A 24802-nucleotide genomic window follows, 5' to 3' on the forward strand; every position below is an offset into this window, starting at 1 on the left:
ACACCACACAACGACTTTTAGACTGTGGAGGTTTTTGGTAAACAGTTCGTGAGGATTTTCTGCTCCCCAGTACCTAAAGTTTTGCTTGTTAACAACACCGTCCAAATGAAAATTTGCTTCGTCGCTCATTAGCAAATTATGTATTCCTCCATGGTGCTGATTTAAAAATTCTTGACAAAATGTCAACCTCGCTTCTTTATCTGTATCACTGAGGTGATGCGCCATTTGGTATTTATAGGGGTGAAATTTTAAATCTTTATGCAGAATTCTGTGGAGACTTCCCTTGGATATTCCTAGGGCAAGTGATTGCCGATTAGCAGATCTCTTAGGGCTTCTTGTGAAGGCAGCTCTCACTCGTTCAATATTTGCAGGCGTACGCACCGTTCTTCGACGTCCAGGTTTTTTAATGTTTTGCACAGAGCCATTTTCACGCCAATGACGAACCCATGCCGAAATTGTAACGCGTGTTGGTGCATCGCCCCTATTATTATTTCCAAACTGCCGTCGAAATGCACGCCGAACTTCTTCCACTGAACCAGTTCTAATGTAGACTTCCACGGAAAACACACGCTCTTGAATTGAATAATTCATAACGCAATGAAAATTGTTAAAAAATGAAAATTAAATTAAGTTGTGACATTTGTGACTAAAACAATGAAGTGTTTACTTTTGTCGTTGCTTAGAGACAGGCGCCTACTTGTTAAAATGTGATCCTAATGGTGTAGCATCATTTGGTAATATTGGTTTGATTTGCTTCGTCGAGTAATGCGAAATTTTAAACTTAGAATTCAAAATTGCATTGAAGTCGAAGGAGGGCATTTGGAAGATATGATCTTTAAAAATTGAATTATTATTTATTTCAGTCATAAATCCCATAAAATTAGCTACAGTCCATTAAAAAGTTAATTTACTTTGATCAGAAAGTTTTTATTCGACTTTTAAACTGCATATTCTAATATGGGGAACCCTGTATAAGATTTTAACGTTATTCCTAACTAAAAATAATATTTATTTTCTGTTATTATATTTTTGATACATGTATGGTATCTAGAAAGATAGTTTTGAGGGCCCCTTCAATATTGATATATATGGTATATTCATTAAATATACTCGTAACTGAGATAAGATACAGATGAGTAAAAAAATGAAAACAGAACATGTAACCACAAATTATGATATATACGCTATAAATGTTATCCTTATATAAAATCGATTCTATATTATAGCTACGAAAATTTAAACAATATATATCAAATTACACAACTAAGAAAAATTCCGTTTTGAACTAACAATAAGTACCCACTTATGATATGATAATATTTTGCAAAATGATTTAAAAAGTATACAGAACAGTTTGTAATTGTATGTCGCAAAGCATAGTAGGATAATCAGCACAGAAAACTAAAAATCATACTAAAATTAGTCAGTCGAGCCTGTTTATACATGCCCTGCAAAATTCTAAAATAAAATTTGAAATTTTTTGATAGGTAACTCCGAAACGTTTGAAATGGTCGATTCGGAGAATAATTTACTGGTGTTACTGAAAATTAAATAAGCATTGGTGTAGATATGAGAGCAACGGTGTCATTCTTATAAATAAAAAATATATCTGTTATTTTTCACTTTGTATAATTTTTAAAAACTAAGTTATATTCACAAATAAAATGTCTTGTCGACTTTTTTTTCTTCGATATAATTTTCGGTGTGGGTCGCTGATTTAATATCAATTTAATATTATTGTCATTTAATATTGTCATTTAAATGACAATAATATGTGAAACAAAACAGGTAAACAAGTTTAATAAAGTTTCCGTTGTAACCCCGGTTAAAACTCCCTTTAGCTTCATCTAAACACAAAATACTGGTTAAATCATTGAAAGTAGAGTAATTCATGTTATTTTTAATCTTTAATCTTCTTTAAAAATATTGCCATCTCGAAATAGGTTATTTGAAAAAAATATACCGCTGCTCCTCTTTGTCTTCGCCTGCTACTATTTTATATTTTCGGTGATAACACTGATTATATTCCATTTAAAATTCTCTGTACCTGCATGTTTCAAGTGTATGTTTGGACAACATAATGGATATTCGAGGAAAAATATCAACTAAATGCCATTTATACGGATTTTACAAAAGCTTTTGATAAAGTTAATTATGACTTACGTTTATGACTTCTTAAATTGTTATATCTGGTTTTCTTACCTTTACCATTGAATCGGCCACGTTCAGGATCTTCCTTACCATATTTGTAACGGAATACGAAACATTCCTGGGCACCTTGCTCACCACCGTGCTGGAATAATTGATTAAGTGCACCACTCTCCTGGCTGATTCCCTCATAAGGAGAACTATCAATTGTTCCAAGTTCTCAGGACGGGCTTGGTTTTCGGGTTCGTTCTTGCTGAGGCTTGCCCACAACTCTTTTCCTTTTTGGTAAGCCAAAACGGGATCAGTTGCAATCTATAAGACATTGGTAGATGAGAAGACGAAGGAAATTTATTAACAGGAATACAGATTGATTCAATAAAAAGGGTATTTTTCACAGTTCTGTTAATCTATTTACTTCTACTGTGTTATAAAATGACATCTATATGGAAATATCAATAAAATCTTTCAAGGCTTTTCGAAGTTAATTGAAAATTTTTGGCAATTTTGATGACCTCTAGCGGATAAATGGAGTAGCTTATGATAGAGGTAATTTTAGTTAAATCAGCTAATTGTGGCAGCATGTATATGAAATATTAGAACACCCTGTATGCAAAGTGTTACTGAGGAACGTAGTATAGAATTCCAAAGAATATTCGAAATGATAACAATTATTAAAATAAAATACAGTACCTACTTTTTCTTCGTTAGTCAAAATTCTCGACCACTATAATTTTTTATAACATGCTATTCCTATAAAACCAAAAAAAATATATTTTTTGGATCTAAACTAAATTAAATGGAGAAAAGTTTTTCTTTAGCTAAAATAATATATGGGGAAGGATAAGGTAACTACGTATAGTGTTCCTTAACCCAATAGATAGGTACGTTGTCAACAGGAATAAGTTCGCGGGTGAGCTAGACCCGCCTACAGTTGTGCACTGGATATTGAGACAGGCTCAAAAAGGCATTTGCAAGCAGACATCCTAGGAATACCTAATAGGGTTGAATCCAAATACATTTTTAAGGTACGTCTACTGCTTGGTATATTCTTTTTTTTAACAGAATTATTGTCCAACTGTAAAAGTTTCAGTAGCTACAATTAAGACATCTTCACCTCAGAGTTTCTAAAGTGGAGCGCAAGATGTTAAGTGATCAAAGTTTGGTGATGATTGCAAACGCAATCCACTTCATGCAACGTAAAGCGGAAGTAAATCAACACATCATGGGCCTGAAGAAAGAAAGTTCATGACCATGTTATGAGTACACTGGAACAAAGCTTTCAAAACATCCCAAAAAATTAACCAGATTCTGAATGGAGAACAAGGCGGTTTTAAAACGACTAACAAAAACGTAGAAATCGACACCAAAAACTGTCTGGATGAATTCCATCGAATTCGTCAGAGACAGCAATTACTCGGAATCACGTGAAAGCATACGAGTTCTAAAACAAATGGATTTCAAGCGTTATTATGAATAAAATCCTCCGACAAGTTCCAGGGATAGAACATTCCTCGATGAGACAGAGACTGATAGTTCTAAGCATTTGAAATGAAAAAGGATATGTATCTAACTCATATCCCACATTGAAAGCGAGGCTGGAAGTTGGCACGACGACATAATCTTTGAAAATTGTATAAAAAAATTGGTTGCCACCTAGTGAACCGGTAACATGCAGTAACGTTCAAAGTGAAAAATATCCTAATTTTTGAGATGAAAGAATGTATACGTTCTTGGAAAGAATAGTTAACCTGAAGACATGTTCCTTTTATTGAAAATAAAATGTATTAAGACTTCTTCCGTATCATCCAGACTTAAGTCCGATCGAGATGGATTGGGCAACTATGAAACACTGTTGCAGACCGAAATATGGGCTTCACTTTGAAGACAATTGAAAAGCTACAAGATGATTTTTTGTGCCACGGAAGAATAGGCATCAACATATCATATGTTTGAAAGGTCAAGCAATATTTATATAGAAAAAGCCCTTGTTGGATGTAACATCTCACCCACTCATCATAAACATGCAAAATGACATTCTGAATAAAATGACGCGTATCAAGTACTTTCAAATAATTCAATATTTTGATATCTATATTGTATTTATTCAGCTTGTAGACTATTCGAGAGATCGCGCTCGTCACTCTTACCACTCTTAGCGACTGCGTTCCACTTCCCTGTTTCTCTACTCCTGTTTCTCACCCGCAAACTTATTCCTGCCGACCTGTACATAGAAAGAGCTGCTACTCCATACTTAAGTCTATGAAACTTACTTTTATCTTTTATAAATTATAACTATACAGGGTGGTCCGAATTTTATGCAGGAAACTTCGAGGGCATATAGATCTCTTTAAAATAATAGGTGTTTGCCTTATAAACATAGGTCTGGAACGGCCTCGTTTTAGAGATACAGGGTGTTGAAGTTGTTAAAAAAATTTGATTTTTTGTTTATATCTCCGGAATCTATTAACCGATCTTAATAAAATTTGGTATAGATAATGTATGACAGTAAGCCTTACATTTCCTAAAATATGAGCTCTAAAGGTTCAACCAGTGGTGTACAACTGGACAGGGGCCGCCCTCTTTTTATAAAAAAAACTACGCCACTGTATTTTTTGCAAGTTATTGTAACGGATTTATATTCTAATGCACTAAATACGTAAAAAAGGTAACTTGAAATTTTTCCCTAAGATTCACCGTTCTCAAGTTATTCATACAAATACAAACCCCTTGTGGCAGACACTTCAAACCATAATATTACAAGAATATTTATGTTTATACTTAAAAGGAAGTGCAATTTGTAAGCAGATCAACAAAATTATTTCCACATCACCTGTGAGGTAGTGTTCCTAGTGTATTTTAGTTTCTCCTGGAGGCTTAATCCACTATCTTTACAAATAAGGACAATTTAAATGAAAATAATAATAAAAATACATTTACCAAGCAACGACAATTAAACAAGAAATGAAATTAACGTTACGTATTTGCAGCAATTGTTCAAAATGCGAACCATCCACATCGATACATTTCTGACAATTTCTATTAATGATTAATGGAATTACCTAACTAATATCATGTGGTGGTTTTCTTTTAATTCATTACACCCCTCTTCTATTCGCTGCAGTAGTTGTGGTGGAGTAGAGTAAACTTTACTTTTCAGATAGGTAACCCCAAACGTAGAAGTCCAGGGGGTTTAGATCTGGCGATTTGGCTGGCCAAGAGACTGGATTCTCTGCACCATTATGGTTGACATTGGCATTTGGTCTTCAACCTATCCATCGCCCCATATAATTTTTAAGCCATTATTGTATTATTCTCCTAAAATGCGCAGGAGCACCATCCATTTGTATCCAGCTATTTTGTGGTATATTTAATGGAACATCCTCTAATAATTCAAATAGATGGTTTTCTAGAAAGTTTAGAAATGCTGGGAATTTAGATGGGGTGACAAGAAATAAAGTCCGAATTATTCCGAGCCAGAAAATTCGTTGAAAAGATCTTATCCGAATTTCACGAGGATTTTCTTGTGACCAAATATTGTGAAAATTCACTACCCCTCGCCTTGTGAACGTAGCCTCATCGGTCCAAAGTATTTCTAGTAAGAATTCTGGATTATGTTGTGACTTTAAAACAACCACTAACAAAAATTCAGGTGTGTCTACATCTCCCGGAAGTAAATTTTGCACAGGTTGTAAATAGTACGGATTTCTACCATCCTTATGTAGAACTTTTCAAATTTTCGATTTACTCACCCCAATGTTCTTAAAATTTCATTTCTGTGTCTTTCATTGAGCCGTCGTGATTTTCCAAATATCGTTTTAATCCAAAAGATGAAAGCGACGAGTGTAAAGAATTTTGTTGATGTGCTTACAAATTGCACTTACTTTTAAGCATAAACATAAATATTCTTGTAATATTATGGTTAGAAGTATCCGCCACAAGGAGATTGTATTCGTATGAATAACTTGAGAACGGTGAACTTTAGGGAAAAAATTCACGTTACCTTTTTTACGTATTTTGTACATTAGAATATAAATCCGTTACAATAGATTGTAAAAAATACAGTGGCGTAGGTTTTTTTTATAAAAAGAGGGTGACCCCTGTCCAGTTGTACACCACTGGTTGAACCTTTAGAGCTCATATTTTAGAGAATGCAAGGCCTACTGTCATCCATTATCTGTACCAAATTTTGTTCAGATCGGTTAATAGATTCCGGAGATATAAACAAAAAATTAATTTTTTTTAACAACTTCAACACCCTGTATCTCTAAAACGAGGCCGTTCCAGACCTATGTTTATAAGAGAAACACCTATTATTTTAAAGAGATCTATCAGCCCTGGAAGTTTCCTGCATAAAATTCGGACCACCCTGTATATTTAAACATAATACACGTGTTTTACCCCCGATAACCACAATTTTGTACTTTATTTAAAAGGGCAAATAGCACCTACGAGACTTGCAGTTACTCACCAGTTCTGCAACGTATGTCAGCACGTGTACCGCCTCTGCGCTGTGATGTTTGAGAGCTTTGACTTCAGCAATGGTTCTCTGGGTTAGCCTCCTGGTTAGCTTCCGGGAAAAACGATCTGCGTGGTGAATCGTATGGATGGCTTTTCCTGTAGGACCATCAATCGGAGTGTCGACTTCTGACAAATCAAGTACACAAAAAAAATCATTTCTATTTTAACATCTTTTATTTCAACGCTTTCTCCAAATTTTTTGTAGGATATTTGATACATTGAGGTACTGAAGAATTTATATATTGCTTCATTTAAACTTAAGAAGTTAAAAAAATATTTTCAAAACAAAAAAAATCACATATGATTTTGGATATTCTTCTGTTTCATCATAACTTTTTGATTGATAATTACATGACTCTGTATATGTAACCAATCAAATTTTAATGATCATATTGCTATCTTTTGTAAGTAAAATATATTTTTTTAAGATTCACTAACGTAGTACGAACAAAAGGGTGTTAATTAAGTACTTCGACAAACTTTAATGGGCAATTATTTAAGTTTTAAGATATTATTATATTCTAGAATATCTCTGAAGATATTTGATGCAAAATGATGAAACTTGAGCAAATGATTTATCTAATTAACAGTAAACATCTGCTTAATTCGAAAAAATCTGTGAGGACGAAATTTTGCATTTTATTAGAAGTAGCAAGGGGTATATAAAAAATTGAGCCAATTATTTTTTCAAACTTTTCCTGATTATATTTTATAAAAATCGTATATTTAGAAATAGTCCTATGGATCAAATTTTCCTCGTTTTTGTTAGATATTCTAAAAACTACGAATATTGCTGATTATGATAAATAAATTGCCACATGTTTCAGTGGAGATACAGATTTAATTATAATTAATTCTATATTATTATTTTTTTATTTATATTTATTTCTATCCTACTGTCAACCAAGTTTATTGTTTTAGTTTTAATTTCCGATAGAGTACAATAGAAGATGTCGAAAGAATGTATTTAATTCTAAACAAGGAGATAGACTTTCTTAATAAATAATCCATTCATTTTTATATAAAATTTTGTTTATTTCGAAGTAAGAGTCGATATCTTACTAGATAACCATATCAAAAGATAATACTATGATTTTTATTTGTTATATACACATAATCTACGAGAGAGGCCAGAATTTTTATATCAAAAACGTCATATACGCCTTTTTAATAGAATATTTAGCGTAAATTTAATATACTGACTTTAATAAGAATTATTTAAACACTGTTTCAACTAGATGCGTAGAAAAACATATTATGGAAACGAAATATATCATAGAAGTGTGATAATTTGAAAAAAAAAAGTTAATAAAGATACAATGCCAACATTTTAATTTAACAATTAACCAGATCAAGCTTTATGTATCAATTGACACGTTCTGAATGAAGTCAACGAGCATGTCCTTTGTCAATCACTTTTACATGAAGAGAACATGTAAACACCCTTGTAACGATGACAGATGTGTCAAGGAACTTTCTGAAGCACGGTTTATTTAAAATCCAATCACAGATTAGCCTACAGTCTCTCCAGAATTTTATGTAAATACCGTTTCCAGATTAGATTACCCCTATCAGATGGTACGTCTACTCAAAAAACGTGTAGGTACTCACCATCGACAGTTTGATCGTCATAACCTGGCAAATATTTATCTACATATTTATCGGCAACATCCAATGCCTCATCTAAAGATTTAGCTGCAAACACCGTATACTTGCTGGCCAAAACTGTGTTTCCAATCTGCTTCACGGAATCTGCCCTCTTCAGGACAGGACGGGCGATCTTGGTGCTAACGTCGGTCACGTACTTCTTGGTATTCCAATATATCTAAAAAAAGAAGGATTAAGCATATGAAGTGCAAAAGCGGAAAGCATTTTGGGTAGGAATATTATTCCGTTATGTCAAAGGCATTCATTTAAATATCTTCATGGAATATTCGTCTGTGATTGGTGTAATTTTTCACGAGATACTATTCTGTAGACGTAAGGTCGGTGGTCACGTGGCATTTATGAAGGCTCTATGTAACAAGAATATCTTTAAGATATACCACCTTTGATCCGATAAGAGGTTCGTTTGAGGATCTCTACCAAACGATCAAAAATAAGCTTTGTGAAGCAGATCTCAGATGTTCTGCCAGTCATATTTTGGAAGGACCCGTTTGAGTAGTTTATGATTTGGATAAAATATTACTCGTACATACCATTTCTGGCGGTAAGTTGATGGACGGTACATTATGCTCCACTATATCCAAACTCTTACAGACGAGTTTGTCTATCGAAGAGATAGGTCCTTTAAACAAAACAATGGCTGGCGTGGCAACTTCCACAGCTACTTGGAATGAACTCTCTGCTTGGTCCAAGGTCCAGTAGAAGAGGCTGTTGGATCCCTAAAATGAAAAAGAACTTTTTGTAGCTCTTGGACCTTGTCGAAGTATATGAAAACCTTATTGTATTTTGTTCTACTTCTGTGTCAATTTTTCCTTGCGTACCTTGATTTTGCTGTAAATGTTTCCCGCATAATTCCATCCCGACTCTACTATTGGTAGATTAGTTATTCTATTAACTGACTCCAGTTCATGGAAAACAAACGGTTTCTTCTTCGATTGTGACACTGAAACACAAGGACATAGAATTTAATGGATATCAATATTTGTAATATTGATAGTTTCCATTTTCCGTTTCCTAATTTTGTAGATGACATTTAATAGACATAGTAAAACACGAAAAATTATTATTATTACTGTGGCGTTTTATATAAACAAATTCAACATATATTTTAATGAATTTATGTGACCCATAGAATAGATAACCTCTTGAGGCTAAATCAAGGGAAAATTTAATTTTTATTTCAAAATTATGATGTAATGGTACACTTTAAAAATAATGTCTGAAAACCATTTTTGGATGACACATAAAAAGCGAAGGATGATTTAATATACCTTACTATTTGTTTAAATACCTAAATATTAAATTTCATTTGAAGAAATTAATTAAAGATATTTTTTACAAGTAGTATCAACCTCTATAGCAGAATGTTACTAAATATAGTCCGTACGATATTTGTGGAGAATTCCAAGAAGACCCCTGCGTCACTTTCTTGGAATTAACCGCATTCGACATCCGAGGTAGAAAGGCATTAGCGGTGTAGTAGGAGCTATAGCGTGTTTATAATTGTATTATCTTCTAGTTTATTTACGATTTGTACTCTACTGCACTGTAAAAGTAATAAAAACACATTTTAATCTAAGAAATCTACTTTATAAGTGTATATTTACCTTAAGTATAAGTATAACTGTGTGTAGTGTTGACGAATATGTCTTCTATAAGTATAAAATTTATAAAATTGTCTTTTGCATGTTACACAATATAAGTATTTACGTATATGTTTTTGAAAGTCTTTTAAGGTAAAGATGTGGCAGCAATAGGAGCAAACTTTAACTGTTTCTACACGAACCACACTCATCAACAACCACTTTCAACATATCGCACACAGTAAATGTTATATAACCCGCCGGACCATTTTGAACAACCACCACGTTTGAAAAGTAGGAATGAGGTGTATTGGGGTCAACAAAAATTTTAATACAATATTCACAGGAAGGCATCTAGACTGTGACTGGTACATGATAGAAGAAGGCAGCATCCGGTATGGAAAAAGATAAACATTTCCGTTATACAGATAAATAAGTGTCAAATATTTTAGGGGGGTGGTTGCCGAAGTTATTTTGTGAAAAACAGTTCATATAAACTTAGGTCGAAATATGCTTCGTTTCTGAGATACACGAGTGTTTAAATTTTAATTTTTTGTTTATTTTTATTAATTATTTCAGAGTTTTAAAGATATTGACTCGAAAGTTGATGGTTGTATTTTATTTAGAAATATTGACAGCAACCTACTAGATAATGTATTAATAGAAATTAACAATACCCAACTTGCAATAAAATATGTATAATTTTTTTCCTCAAAAACGGTGTATTCTACGAAAAAAATTGAAGAGACCAATTTCATTCAAAATTGATGGAGGATTTCTAAAAAAAATATGAAAACGGGAAAAGTCAGTGGCATACAATTTTTTTTTATTAAAAAAGGTTGTGGCATTCTCGCACGAACGCCACTGGTGCAAGTAGAAATATTCGGATCACCCCAAAAAATGCACATTTATCCTTGCAACGCGTTTTTCAAATTTCAAGTTTATATCTTTAAAACTCTTTGAAATAATTAATAAACATAAATAAAAAAATTAAAATTTAAACACTCTGTATCTTGGAAACGAAGCATATTTCGACCTATGTTTATATGAACTTTTTTTCACAAAATAACTTCGGTAGCCACCCCCTAAAATATTTCGCACTTATTTATAAACACCCTTTATATGTATATATTTTAATATTCTGGAAATAACGCAGTAAATTGTTACAGTAGTTCCGATAACAGAACTTTATTGGCTTATTCTTTTCTTGGAATTCTATCTCAACAAATATTGTACGGACTATAAGCGCTTTAGCGTAATTCACATACTTACACACAAAATATGGATTTTATGCAACAAAGAGAGACACTTCATAACAGGATTATTCTTTGTACCATTGGCGTTATCAGTACAATGTGACATTTTTATCAAGTGGGTCAGGTTTGTTTATTCTTTTATGCGTTTAGTAGGTACTAATTTCGGTTAACAAGACCTTATTTGAATAATTACAGGATTTAATACGAAATATATCTTGCATAAGACGATAATTTTTTTATCGCGTTATTTATTATTAGGACGCCTACGTTCAACTATGATGTATTTCTATGTATCACAGTATGATTTACAAGTACAGGAATAATGTATGTATCTATAATTAAATTCAATTTTTCTCATTAAATTTATTTCAATAGGTCATTGAATTATTTTATCGTAACTAAAATCATGGGCTTGTCTTTCAAAAATACATTTATTCTATTATTAACTCTCACAAGTTGTTACTCAGATTTTTGTTAATTTGTTTGAATGACGACATTAAGCTAACCTTTAAAAAAAGTAAAATCATGGAGAAAAATAATATTAAATAAGTTTTATTTCAGTCGTATCACTATCTAACGACTATACTATCTATTCTTCTGTTAAGAACAATAAATACAGTAAATTCATTTTGTAGAAAGGTATTAGAAGATCACGTATTGCTCATCAACAGCAATTATCTAGTAATCTAAGTAATCGGATTACAAATATTTGGTAATTAACAGTTGACATAAGTTATAATTAGTTTTAAATCGTCTTTATTGGATGCCGACATCTGTCAAGGAAGTGAAATAACTTATTCCTCACAAATAAAAAATAAATGACTGCTACATCTTCGAACCATTATCAGATTTAAGACGTACAATTGGATGCAGTTGGTACATAATATTTTTTGTTTGTTTTTCTAATAACCTGTGCGTTCGTTGTCAGTCTGGACGGAGCAAGTGACATATCTCTTAATTATCACAGTAGGTGGTGAGGGTGAAGTGGAAGGAATGTAGACGGATCTGTTCAAATTTTTCCAAGTACGGCGACGACGACTACGCTGACGATGAGCCATCTTGCTCTGCAACGAAATTACGGCGTTACCAATTTGCACTGCTCACTCAATCACGAACGTTTTAAATCAGTTTAGGTTTTAAAAAGTCTCAGCAATAAAGTTACTTAAAAAATTCGAAAGTTCAGAAAATATATAGGATTTACACTTACTTCTGTATATTAATATTGTGAATTTACTGCGGCTACAAGCATTAAATTTAAACTGTCAATAATTGTGTTAAGAAAACACAGCTCATGTATCAGGGGTCAGCAAAAGCTATCTGGTAATAAACTCAAATGCAAGCGGCAACCTAGCATTATGTTTGTGATTGGCTACAAGTTATCAATACTTTTTATGTACGCACTTTTTTACATATTAATATGAAAATACAGAATTTTATAAGTATGTAAATATATTTCAGACGACAAATTCCTCATTTTTTTATGCACTAAGCTGCTATTAGACATTTTATCCAGAGCAAATGGATTAAAGGTTTTTCGCCTTTAATAATTCGTCAGTACCAAAATATGCGGTTAATACCCATTTGTGCTATAAACACATCCGTATATCACCCTATCGACTGGAACTGGATAATAAATTATTATCTACAACAATAATAACTGTTATCATTTTCAGTATTAAAATAGTGGATTATATTGGTATATATAAAGAATTACAAAAATGAAATGAAAATTTATATTTTGAATTATGCCAAAAGAAAGAAATGTATCCTGAATACTTACAAATTAATAAAGACAGTATTACAGAAACTGAAACCGACTCAACACTTCACCACTGTCCACATTACACTTAATGAATGTCTTCGTGTTTAATTTTATTAACAAGTTATATATCTAATCGTATATAAATTATCAATAATAATAATATACCATTCATAACTTTAATTAGAGACTTACATCATAATTATTATCGGTTACTTGGCGTACGCTACAGAAAATAGTGTAAATATAAATATGACAAATCCGTCCTTCCTTGGAGATTTGGAAAAATTTGAACAGGAACAGGGAAACTAGATTTGTAGTAATTTGGTTTGTGTCAGAAGATAGGACAAAAAAAATATGAAAAGAAAAAAAATAAGAAAAGAAAAACAATACTTTGGATTGGATAGACATTATATTTCATAACATTATATTTTGTGTAGAAACTTAAATACAGAAACATATTGTTGGTAGATCGCGTAGTGAAAAAAGGTGATAATAGTGTTCCACATCTAAAGTATCTATAATAATTGTTTTCAATGCATGTTTGACAACTTTGTTGGAGCACTTAAATTAATTTTAACGAGTATCTTTCCCTAAATTTTTAACTAAAATCAGGTTTTATACAGGGTGCCTCATAATTAGCTGCCAACAATGAACAGGCCGATTCTATGATCAAAACTAAGTAAAAAAGTTCATATGAACATGGGTCCGGAAATGCTTCCTAAGGGCACAGGGACCCATTGAAGAGGGAGGAATGGAAATCATTTTTTTGCAATATCTCTCAATTGCGTTGTGATAAATTTTGATGATTTGGTATACACAGCTAAATTTTGATGAGCAATTTGATGGACTAATCCATTTATTTCCACAAGGTCCATTGGGGTGGGTACGGGGGGGCCCTTGGTACTTTGCGTGTGTAACTTTTTCATCTTTGACTTTTTAACAAATTGGACAGCAAATTCCGTTTTCCCGAACTGTTTTACGTTAAAAAGGTACTCTTGTTTCAAATCGTTATCTTTAACGGTTTCTGAGAAAATCGCTCTTGAATTAATCCCACTTTGGTCAATTTCATAGTAATTTAAACAAAAAAAAATATTTTGTTTCAATTTAATCTAGTTTTAATAAAAAAATAATAATAAAAAATTAAATTAAATAAAAATTAATCCTTTAAATGGAAAAGAGAGGAAAGGAAAATTATTATTATTATTTTTTGTTTAAATTACTATGAAATTGACCAAAGTGGGATTAATTCAAGAGCGATTTTCTCAGAAACCGTTAAAGATAACGATTTGAAACAAGAGTACCTTTTTAACGTAAAACAGTTCGGGAAAACGGAATTTGCTGTCCAATTTGTTAAAAAGTCAAAGATGAAAAAGTTACACACGCAAAGTACCAAGGGCCCCCCCGTACCCACCCCAATGGACCTTGTGGAAATAAATGGATTAGTCCATCAAATTGCTCATCAAAATTTAGCTGTGTATACCAAATTTCATTCATTTATCACAACGCGATTGAGAGATATTGCAAAAAAATGATTTCCATTCCTCCCTCTTCAATGGGTCCCTGTGCCCTTAGGAAGCATTTCCGGACCCATGTTCATATGAACTTTTTTACTTAGTTTTGATCATAGAATCGGCCTGTTCAGGGTTGGCAGCTAATTATGAGACACCCTGTATATAGACACTTCAAGAAAATTATCTACCAGAATAAATAAAAGGAATATATCGCCCTATTTTAAAGAAACTGTCAAGCGTCTGCCATTAAAGTAGGCGTTCGAAATAATGACCTTAAGTTGCTGTGTAGTAATTTTAGAGCAATAAATATTTTGTTTTTTTATAATCGAACCCTATAACAGAAAAACTTAAACAAAGAATTTCTTGCTTTACATAAGGCACCTTTTATCATAGGCGTTGTCCTGTCCAAATTTCAATAAACTTGTTTGTGATAAACACTTTCAGTTTTACCCGAATTTTCTAATTTTCCAGGCAACTTTTTCAATGTTTCTTTCCCTAAAAACCCTATTCGGGCTATATGAACACTTAAAAAAAAGTAGCAAAATCAGTCCAGCCGTTTTCAAATGATGCGCTTACCAACGAACAGAATTTAATTTTTATTTATATTCATTGTTCATAGTATACAGGGTGTTTCAGAAAACATGAGCCAACATTCGAGGGCAGATTCCTAATCTAAAAACAAGATTATTCATCTCTTTTCCGTTGAGATTTTTAATTTAAATGTGCTCGGAAAGTAAAATTTTAAGGTGAACATTTTCAACACTTCCTATAAAACGTCATATTATGTTTATCGAGTTTTTTATTGTAGGTACGTTTACAATTCATAATTAATTCTAGATAAATAAATATAGTTTATATTACATTTAAAATACCGAAACTCGAGGAAAAGCGAAGAAATAGTAAGTCAATTTTTGATCAAAATTGAGCTAGAATTTAACTCATGTAATTATAAATTAGAAATATCAATGGAGAACCAATTTTTTCTTTGATTAAATCCAAGGGCTTGCAAGTAAGTCCGGTACTGTAATTCATGTTCAACATAATAATACCTAGGAATGTGTATTTGGTGGTAAATAGTTAGTTGTCCAAATTTCATTTAATTCCCTCAAGGGGAAATCTAGATTTTTGGAAAAAACATATTTTATTTTAAAACTATAGCACCCTGTAGCTAAGGAACGAAGCGAAATCGGACCCATGTTGATATGAAAAAATAATTTTGTTTTCTGTTTTCTGAAACACCCTGTGTATAGATTTTTAAATCAGCTAAACTGTGTAAACTGACAATTAATACACTTTGTTTACAGAAACAATAATTATTATCTTACCTATTAATATGAACTTATTTATTTGTTTTCTCTTTTGTTTTTAAAAAGAAAATGAATGTATCTAAAAAGCCCTAGTCAAATGTTTAGATAAAATACATATTATTGTATTCTGCGACTTAGAATCTAGAAAAAATATTCTATTATTCAAATTTGCAATATCTGATAACATCCTAAATATCAAATGATTGATTTGATAATATATACTTTGAAGTACTTCCAGAAAAGGTTATTTTCTATTTCAAGGAAACGAATCTTAAAAAACCTTCTTTTATGGATATACCAATAGACTGCACTTTGTCTACATTTTCAGTTACTTTCTTGACGATGATTTAAAATATGAAATACTATATCTACTATTCCAAGCCATGCAGAAAAACATTTTCTTAGGCTGCCACAAATATTCTCGACTTCATTGTTTCCCTAAGTCTATATTTATTGTTATCTACAGAGAAGGCATTTTAAATAGGATGTTTACGTTAATAAAAATAAATGATTTGTTACAAAATTAATATTGTTTATATTTTCCTTAAAATGACCGATTTGGTTTGTACTTTGATTTGTAATATTTTTGATGAAGGAACTAATTAGTCCAAGAATTCGAAGCTATTCGGTATTTGTTTAAACATTTGTTGTTTATGATTAAAAATTATAATTAATGACATTGTGGGAAATAACTACTGTACGGCTCTAATCAGAATTGTGTCGCATCCACAATATCTGATAAGTAGCTGAAATCATTCCTTAGTAGAACCACCAGACACATACCGGTTTAGTAAAATTCATCAGAACGCCATACATCAGACAACTGACGAATGATCTACGTATTTTGATGTCTATCTAGAGATATGGTATAAATTAATCGTCTAATCTCCAAGACACTGTAGACTATGCCTTTGGAGCATATTTGGATAACATTTTACATATTTTTCCTAAATATTTATTTGAACCTGCGCCCACATACACGCGATAATTTCGTGCAATCAAAATAATCCTAGACCTGCCGAAATAAGAGATCAAAGTCGCGGGTTACATCCAAATTATAATAATATAAACATACAAAGTACATCAAAACTCGATAAGAACTAACAGGATATTGGAAGATTATAAATGTGGAAAAGTTGATTCATCAACAATTGAACTATTGATCTGTAGATGAGACATGTCTACAAAAATGACCAAATGTTATGTTGTTTCTAATTAGCATATTAATTGATTATAAACATATATTTAGATAAATCAGTCAATCTAATATAGTGTATATTATTGCTGTCTTAAAAATGTCTTGATGCAGTATTTAGATATCGACTCTTGATTGTTTAAAATCGTTATTACAATTATTAATTCATAAAAAAATAATAAAACAAAGGTTTAGTTAGTAATTCTTCGGTTTTTTGACAACAATTGATTAAACTTTTTCTAAAATTTTAAATGAACCTTACCAACATATGTACAGAAAAACGAATTTTTTAATTGGTAGATTAACCTTTATTTGTTCCTATGAAATTATGAAATGTCAATAAATAGATTTGAATTTGTAAACCATATTAGTCCAAGAGCCAAAGGCAAAAAACTTGTTTGAATTTACTAAGCCTAGTTTTTTGATAGTTGATTACAGTAGGCGTGTACACAAACATACTGTGGTCAGTCAAATGAAACTGAGAACAGGTGTCTCAGATACACCACAGACAATATAGCTTATTGCCACAGACTGCGTGTTAAATGCTGGAAATTGGCAACCCGAAAAGGATGCAGGCTTTTGTCAACCGGTATCTAGCACTAAAATTTAGCATGGTAACTCTTCTACTTGGTAATAGGCGGCAATTCTAGAGGTGACTGTTGCCAAATAATTACAGCCAAATAAATTTAATGCATTCAATTATGTAATTAAAGAGATATGGAACTTATCTTTTGTTTGGAAATCACATTTGTGATAAATGCTAAATAAAATAAGTTAGAATTAAAATTATAAATTTAGCTAATTAACTATTTATTTTATATCACCTTTGAATGGGAGAATTCATAAACTTGAACTTAACGTTTTTAGATTTGTGCGTCGACTTCCAATTCGGTACAATATTAACACCTATGTTTAAAAAATTTGCATTGTACAGATGAGTTATACCTACAGCCTTTTTACTATATGACGTCACACACCTCTTGTTTCCAAAATTGATTTTCGACATACGGACTTCGGACCTTTTGCATTCAACGCTGAACGGACAATCAGAACCAAGGATGTGGGGGAGATTTTTTCAATTATTTTTTCGATTCAACGCACCGTTTTCGAGTTATAAACACTTTTTTATTCTATGATGTTACACACCGTTGGTCCCGATTGTTTTTTTAGACATGCGGACTTCGAACGTCTTTCACTCGATCACCAATCTATGGGAGATTTTTTGACATTTCGAGTATATCCGAGGTACAAGCAAATACGGCTTTTTAAAGGAGGCAGGAGAAACGAAGCCTCCTTAAAACATTTTATAATATTAATTTAATTTTCTTTATAAATGTTAATGCCCAAATTAGTATTTATTGAAGATTGTTAGTTTATCCTAACAACCTTGAAATAAATATGTCCCTCACAGTTCGATTTGCGGCTACGTTACGCTAGATTCATACGACTTTCTAACGAAAGCAACGTAGGCTAGCCTCCATTGCTCTTCGTAGGCTTTCGGATCAGGATCATAAGGTGTACTTGTGTAGGATGACCGTTGATAATTTGGTAAATAATAATAAATTAGGATTTTTTGCTATTAACTATTATTTTCTACTGTAATTTTGTAATATAGAATTATATAACCGACTACATTTAATTGTTCGAGAAGCAGAAGCATAGTTACACTCGTATTTTAATGCTGCTTGATAAAAGAATAATTTATTAATTGCGAAGTGTTGGTGCTATCAATTACATTTAGCCCTCCCAAACAAACCGACCACGAGCTCCCACTGGTGTGTTCACTTCAACTATCATCATATGATCACAGGCTTGTCTTTAACAAGGAAGATATTTTCGAATACCACTAATTAAGCATTTGTGAAAGAAGATAAATTTAAGTGTAACCAATTAAATTTCATAATGTTGTAGGCCTGTATCTTCTGAACAAGTAAAGATCATCCCATCACTTGTATGTTTTTCAGTCTTGGAATTGAGTGTAGTTATGCTCCCAAAATTTGAATGTTACTATAAGGAATAACTTGCAGAGAATTATTTTTTTTTTGTGGATATTGAAGGAAGATATCACATCCTTGAAAAGTGAAAAGATTAGTAAAAGATTAGTAAAATATAATATATACATATTATCCAAAATTCTTGTAAAGACTTGAAAAAAAGTGACTCACCAAACTGGATAAGCTCCTCTACGTCCTTTGAGAGCATCTGTAAATTTAGACAAACAGAAATTTTCCTCTTTTGCTTTAGAACTCATGATTTAAATCAGTCAAAGTAGTAGGAAATACATATTATAAAATTCAATAAACAATAAGACCATACGAATAATAGCTACGAGTCAAAGACTAACGGGCCTCACACACAGCGGTACAGAGGTTTCTAGATGGACTTTAACCAGTACAGTGTATCTTTTAGTAGTTCTACTAACTATACAGAAGTCTACGCATACGTATGACACATCAATCCATCGAAGACAAAACCAAACGGATATAAATCGTTACAATTCAGCTATAATTATTTTCTTAATTAGACGCTTCTTTTAAAGAGATTTAATTAAACTGTAAGCAAAAAGTTGGCGATTCTATGAAGCAATTAAAGGAAAATTATATTGAGTACAAGTTTATAACGGTACAAGACATGATTGTAGCGTGATGACCACATGCAAATGCAATTGTTTAAACAGACGAAAATAAGTGCAATAGTTGAGTTGAAAAGTGATATTTTGATAATGTTATGGTTGTGGACATAAGTAATTAGCTGCAATTAGAAGGACCTGATTTATTTGTTTATATATTTTCGCCTTTTTTTAATTGGCGGCCAATTTTATCAGTGTACTCACATTTTTGGAAGCAAATGCTATGTACTAATTATGTTTGTATCGGGAATAAAAATAAATTACTAAACACACATATTCAAAATGTATTTGTTTATATAAAACCCAGTTAGGGAACCACTATTAAAACGCTAATAACAGACAACAATTTTTACAAATTCGTCATATAAATGTTCAGAGAACTCGTTAAATTGGAAGAATATTGAAGGTACTCGTATAATTTATGTATTACTGGAAAAATAATCTGAGTATCAGTGGTATTTGATACTGTAAATTGTTGTGCAATTAGTAGATCAAAATGAAGTGCAAAATATTTATCAGATAAATTCTTTTCATGTTTGTATGGATCCAATATTTTGTTCAGGATAAATACTATAGATATAAACGTAAAGTAAATTTTCTGTATTTTAGTACAGGTTAGTGATATTAATATCACTTTCGTCCTGTTGTTCTGATCAGAAAATATAATTTCTTGTCTAAAAAATAGACTATTTTAGAATAATAGAACGTAAAAAAATTATTTTCTGCTTTCAATATACAAGACATTAAAGTTATGATGATGTTTTTAATTAATTTTGTCAAAGTTTCTAAAAGTACGCAAACAAGATTATTTAGAGCTTCCATCAATATGATATGCCCACTAAAATTCAGTATATATTGTTGATTTTTGGATACACAGGCAAAATTCTTTAAAAAATGAATTTATAACATTATACAGGGTGTTTCAAAAAACCGCTGACAGACTTCTAGGGTAGGTAATACATGAAAAATTAAGACGAAAAGTTTTAATAAACATAGGGTCGCAAATGCCTCCTTAACGAGATACAGGGCGTCAAAGTTTCCGTAAAATTTAACATTGTCTGCAATAATTCCAAAATGCCTGAACATATCTATTTCAAATTTGCTATGCGTAGTTAGCACCTTAAGACCAATGTTTGATGTACTGCTCAAAATTTTATGAGCAGCAGTGGCGTAGAGACGTGACCCTTTTTTAAAGATATTTTCTACGCCACTGCTAATTTTGTCAAACGGGCACTATTTTCGTGTAAAGTGTTCAATTGTCTATCAAATTGGTCTTTTGCAAAATTTGGATTAAAGCAACCATTTTTAAGAGAAACACCTTTGTAGAAAATTTATAAATCCAATTTTATTTTCATTCATTTTAGTTTCGCATAGTAGGTTTGTGCTGTTCAAAATAAAATTAAACATCGCCTGTCACTAATGTCAATGTGTACAAGTGAGTTAAGTAAACTAGATTATAAGCTTCTTTTTGTCATTTTTACGCTTTAATTTTACAGAAATTTTAACGCCCTGTATCTCGTTAAGGAGGCATTTGCGATCCTATGTTTATTAAAACTTTTCGTCTTAATTTTTCAAGTATTACTTACCCTAGAAGTCTGTCAGCGGTTTTTTGAATCACCCTGTATATCTTGCAAGATACAAAGTTCATAGAAAATTATTTTCATACGTTTAATATTTTATTGTCACTGTGGCCTAGTAGTGTGTAAAATACAGGGTGTCTACCACTTCCAGTTATACCGGAAGTCGCCATCAACTTGCTTATTTTAAATGGAACACCTTATATATTATTGCAATTTTGGATTCTACATGTTATTTTAGATGGACTTTTATGAAGTTTCCTATTCCCAAAATTAACCGTTTTCGAGAGATTTATTTTTTTTCAAAAAAATGGAGAGAAACAGTGACTAGCTTCAAACCATGTGTATTTTATAGTAAGAAAGATAAAGCAACAATATCTATAGGGGGGATAGCTAGACCCCTAAGCTTCCCATCCATACTTTCAAAGTGGCTTAATTGCATACAGAGTGTTAGAAATTTAATACCGAGTTTTGTTAACTTCAAACCTTCAGAAGTGTTTTTTTTTTAAATATAACACGCTCTATGTTTTTCTATATTCTGATACAAAATTTTATTTATTTTCGAACGGTATTAGGGTTCCCTATACCTATCTCTTCTAGTTTTTAAGTTATCTACTATTTTTTGTGTAATCACCGAAAATCATGTAATTTCTTGCGAGGATAGCTGTGGAATTTTTAGCAAAACTTCAAAACAATCAACTAAACTGTCACCAGTTATTTATTATTATTTATTCACAGACGTTGCGATGGGATTCTAAGCAGAACAATTACAGTTTTTAATGAGACATATCCCAATTTTCCACCAATGAGCAGAATAAAGTTAAGAAGAATTCTAAAAAATCAACTTCATACATATACACAATTTTAATTATGTATACTTAAAAAAGTCATAAGTGTTCATGATATGACCCCCATTAACAGCTAAGCACTTGTGGATTCTAGAGATAACACCATCAGTCACCGCCTTTGCTATTTCAGCTGCAGGCAATTCATGGAACGCTCTTCGTATTCGAGCAATCAAATCCTCTTTTGAAGCAACGGGTGTAGAATAAACTTTTTGCTTTATTACTCCCCAAACATAAAAATCTGATGTAGTAGGTCGGGAGACTTCACTGGTCAATTCCACGGTCCTAGGCGTCTCATCCATCTATCTTCAAACATTTCAGTCAGCTGTTGATCGATTTGATTGTGGTAGTGAGGTGGAGCCCCGTCTAATTGATACCAACACTTCCTTAGTTGGTCTAAAGGTATATCATCTAAAAAATCTGCCACAACCGTTTGCAAAATATTGAGATATCTTTTGGCATTTAAATTTTCTTCGTAGATATGGTAACAAATTTGGTTATCTTTAATTAGACAAAAAACATTTACGCTAAATTTATTTTGAAAGTTTCTTTCCCGGATAACATGAGGATTTTCAGATGACCACAAATGGGTATTATGGCTATTAAAAATACCTTCTCTAGTAAATTTTGACTCGTCTGTCCATATAATATGTTGCAAAAATTGTGGATCTCCTTGGTATCGCACTAACATCGTTTCACAAAATTGTACACGTTGCACGGCGTCACACGGATGAAGAGCAGAAAGTAGCTTAAATTTGTATGGATGCATATCATTAGTTGGAATGGACTCTCGTGAAATACCTAAATCATACTCTGCGGCACGAATTGAGGTTTCTGGATGAACATTACTTATTTGGAAAAAAGTTGTTCTCTCTACCACTATCTACGGGCAGTTAATTTTTTTAGTTAAATAACGAAAAAAGGGTGAATTATTTCAGTTTATTTTTTTTGTAATAAATAATTTAACAAAAAATCACGTTTTTGCACTTCCACGTAGTCTTATTTTGGTTCATACAAGCGAAACAAATATTTTTGATCTGCACCGTAAGTAGAAGGTAAATTTTTCTAAACCACTATTATTAAATCATCTGATTCAATTCAATACTTTATGGTCGATAATAAAGTGTGAACGTTCATTGCACCATCTATCACATTGCTATATTTATTATTTCAGTGCAAATCATGCAGTAATGACGACATTATAAATAATTAAATTCAATAAGTCGCGAGGAAACTCATTATCGTGAAATAATAAATAAGTATTTTTAATTTATCTGCCTCTCAGTTATCACACAATTATGTCTACCATAAAACCACATATACATACAACGTGAAAACGTATCACTGAATATATTTTGCCAATAAAACCAGTGAATATTTTAACAGCGGCTGTGAAAAATTTGTAATAAAAAGGATTGTAAAATGAAGTGGTCCCCAAAGTGTGTTGGCGACCCCTTGTAGGGTGACGAAAGAGATCGCAGGAGGCACTATAGATTTAATAAACTGAATAAAAATACATACAGGGTGTCCGCGTTTTTTGTAGCAGGACTTTCACAACTTGTACTAAAAGTCCTTTAAAAAAAAAGTTCATGTTAACATATGTATATGTATAGATACGTCGTTTTCGATTTAAAGAGTGTTCAAGTTTAAAATGAGATTTGATTTTTTTTTCGTAAAACGAAAACCCCTTTTTAGACTTTGTTGAAACTTGGCAACTTGGTTTGTAATAATAATACTCATTTTCTCATTTAATTTGTCCTATTTTCTCCAGTGGCGTCACAACAAGATACCAGCTTGATAAAAATAGAATAAAATATGGTACGCCACTGCTTTTTGGTAAGTTTGAAATTTTTCTCACATTTAGCTATCAAAAATACAACTTTTTTGTTATTTTAATTTTTTTCCTATCTCGCTTTGTTTAATCAGAAATAAAACATTTTCATGAATAGGTTCGAGATTTGCTTAATTTATTTATTTACTTGTTACAAAGTGTGCCGTGAATATGTCTGTTTTTGAGTTGCCAAGGATTTTTTGTTGGGACCTTACATCCTGCCCAATAGATTAAGCGGTCTAAAATTTAAAAGCCTCTTTATTGGTGCTCAGGGTCATCTCTTGCACTCTTTCATTTTGAAAATGATTTAAACTTGTAAGAAAGAAATGTTTTCTTTAATATCGCGTATGAAAAGAAATATTCAAGGACGTTGTTTTAAATGGACCAAACTCGATGACATATTTAATATAAGAACAATTTTCAAGTAAGGATAATTACAAATTTACCCTTACGTATTCTAGAAAAAAGTTTTTGTTGCCGGAAGATGCGATGTAACATAAGACTTTTATTGAATTTTCGATACATAATTTTTACCTACATTTGCAGATAATTTTGTTTTTGATAAATTTTAAAAACAAATTTAAAAATATTTAATATAATGCTGTTGTTGAAACTAACACAAATATCTAAAACACATTGTATACGTACGACCATATTTATTCTCAGTACTTTAAATTTTTCATTGAGATTAGGTATGGTAGAGCAGAAGGCAAGAGAAGCAAAAATCTGATCTTACAGGGGGTGGCACCTTCAAAAGAGTTTGAAAACCATTGACGTCTTAAGCGATATACTAAGGCTGACGTTTTATAGACAAAAAATCGCACTTTTAGTAAAACAATGATATAACAAGAAAATCCATCTAATCCTTAAAAATGTTGAAATACAAAAATTTCTATAATTTTTCGTAGTGAAATATCATGGATTTGTCGAGAATTTTGTAAAAATACTCAATAGTTATGATTAATTCATGAAGTT

The 24802-nt window shown here is 31.7% G+C and overlaps 1 protein-coding gene across 7 annotated transcripts in view; it reads right to left on the reverse strand.

Annotated features, from left to right (window-relative positions):
- LOC108904315 (lipid storage droplets surface-binding protein 1) overlaps positions 1-24802 on the reverse strand; it is a 33493-nt gene that overhangs the window by 6176 nt on the left and 2515 nt on the right. For 2 of the 7 annotated variants that reach the window (XM_018706827.1, XM_018706821.1), the window contains exons 1-7: positions 12951-13027; positions 12081-12234; positions 9153-9274; positions 8865-9050; positions 8278-8491; positions 6617-6792; positions 2203-2460 (exon numbers count right to left, since the gene is read on the reverse strand). In XM_018706827.1, the coding sequence (XP_018562343.1) occupies positions 2203-2460; positions 6617-6792; positions 8278-8491; positions 8865-9050; positions 9153-9274; positions 12081-12228 (1104 nt within the window). In that variant the 5' untranslated portion in view covers positions 12229-12234; positions 12951-13027. Of the gene's footprint in view, positions 1-2202; positions 2461-6616; positions 6793-8277; positions 8492-8864; positions 9051-9152; positions 9275-12080; positions 12235-12377; positions 12486-12950; positions 13028-19110; positions 19148-24802 lie in introns of those variants that run through there. The other 5 variants (XM_018706823.2, XM_018706822.1, XM_018706825.1 and 2 more) reach the window with 5 other exon arrangements.

The sequence above is a fragment of the Anoplophora glabripennis genome, unplaced genomic scaffold (assembly GCF_000390285.2).
Source record: "Anoplophora glabripennis isolate ALB-LARVAE unplaced genomic scaffold, Agla_2.0 scaffold101, whole genome shotgun sequence".
Taxonomy (NCBI): domain Eukaryota; kingdom Metazoa; phylum Arthropoda; class Insecta; order Coleoptera; family Cerambycidae; genus Anoplophora; species Anoplophora glabripennis.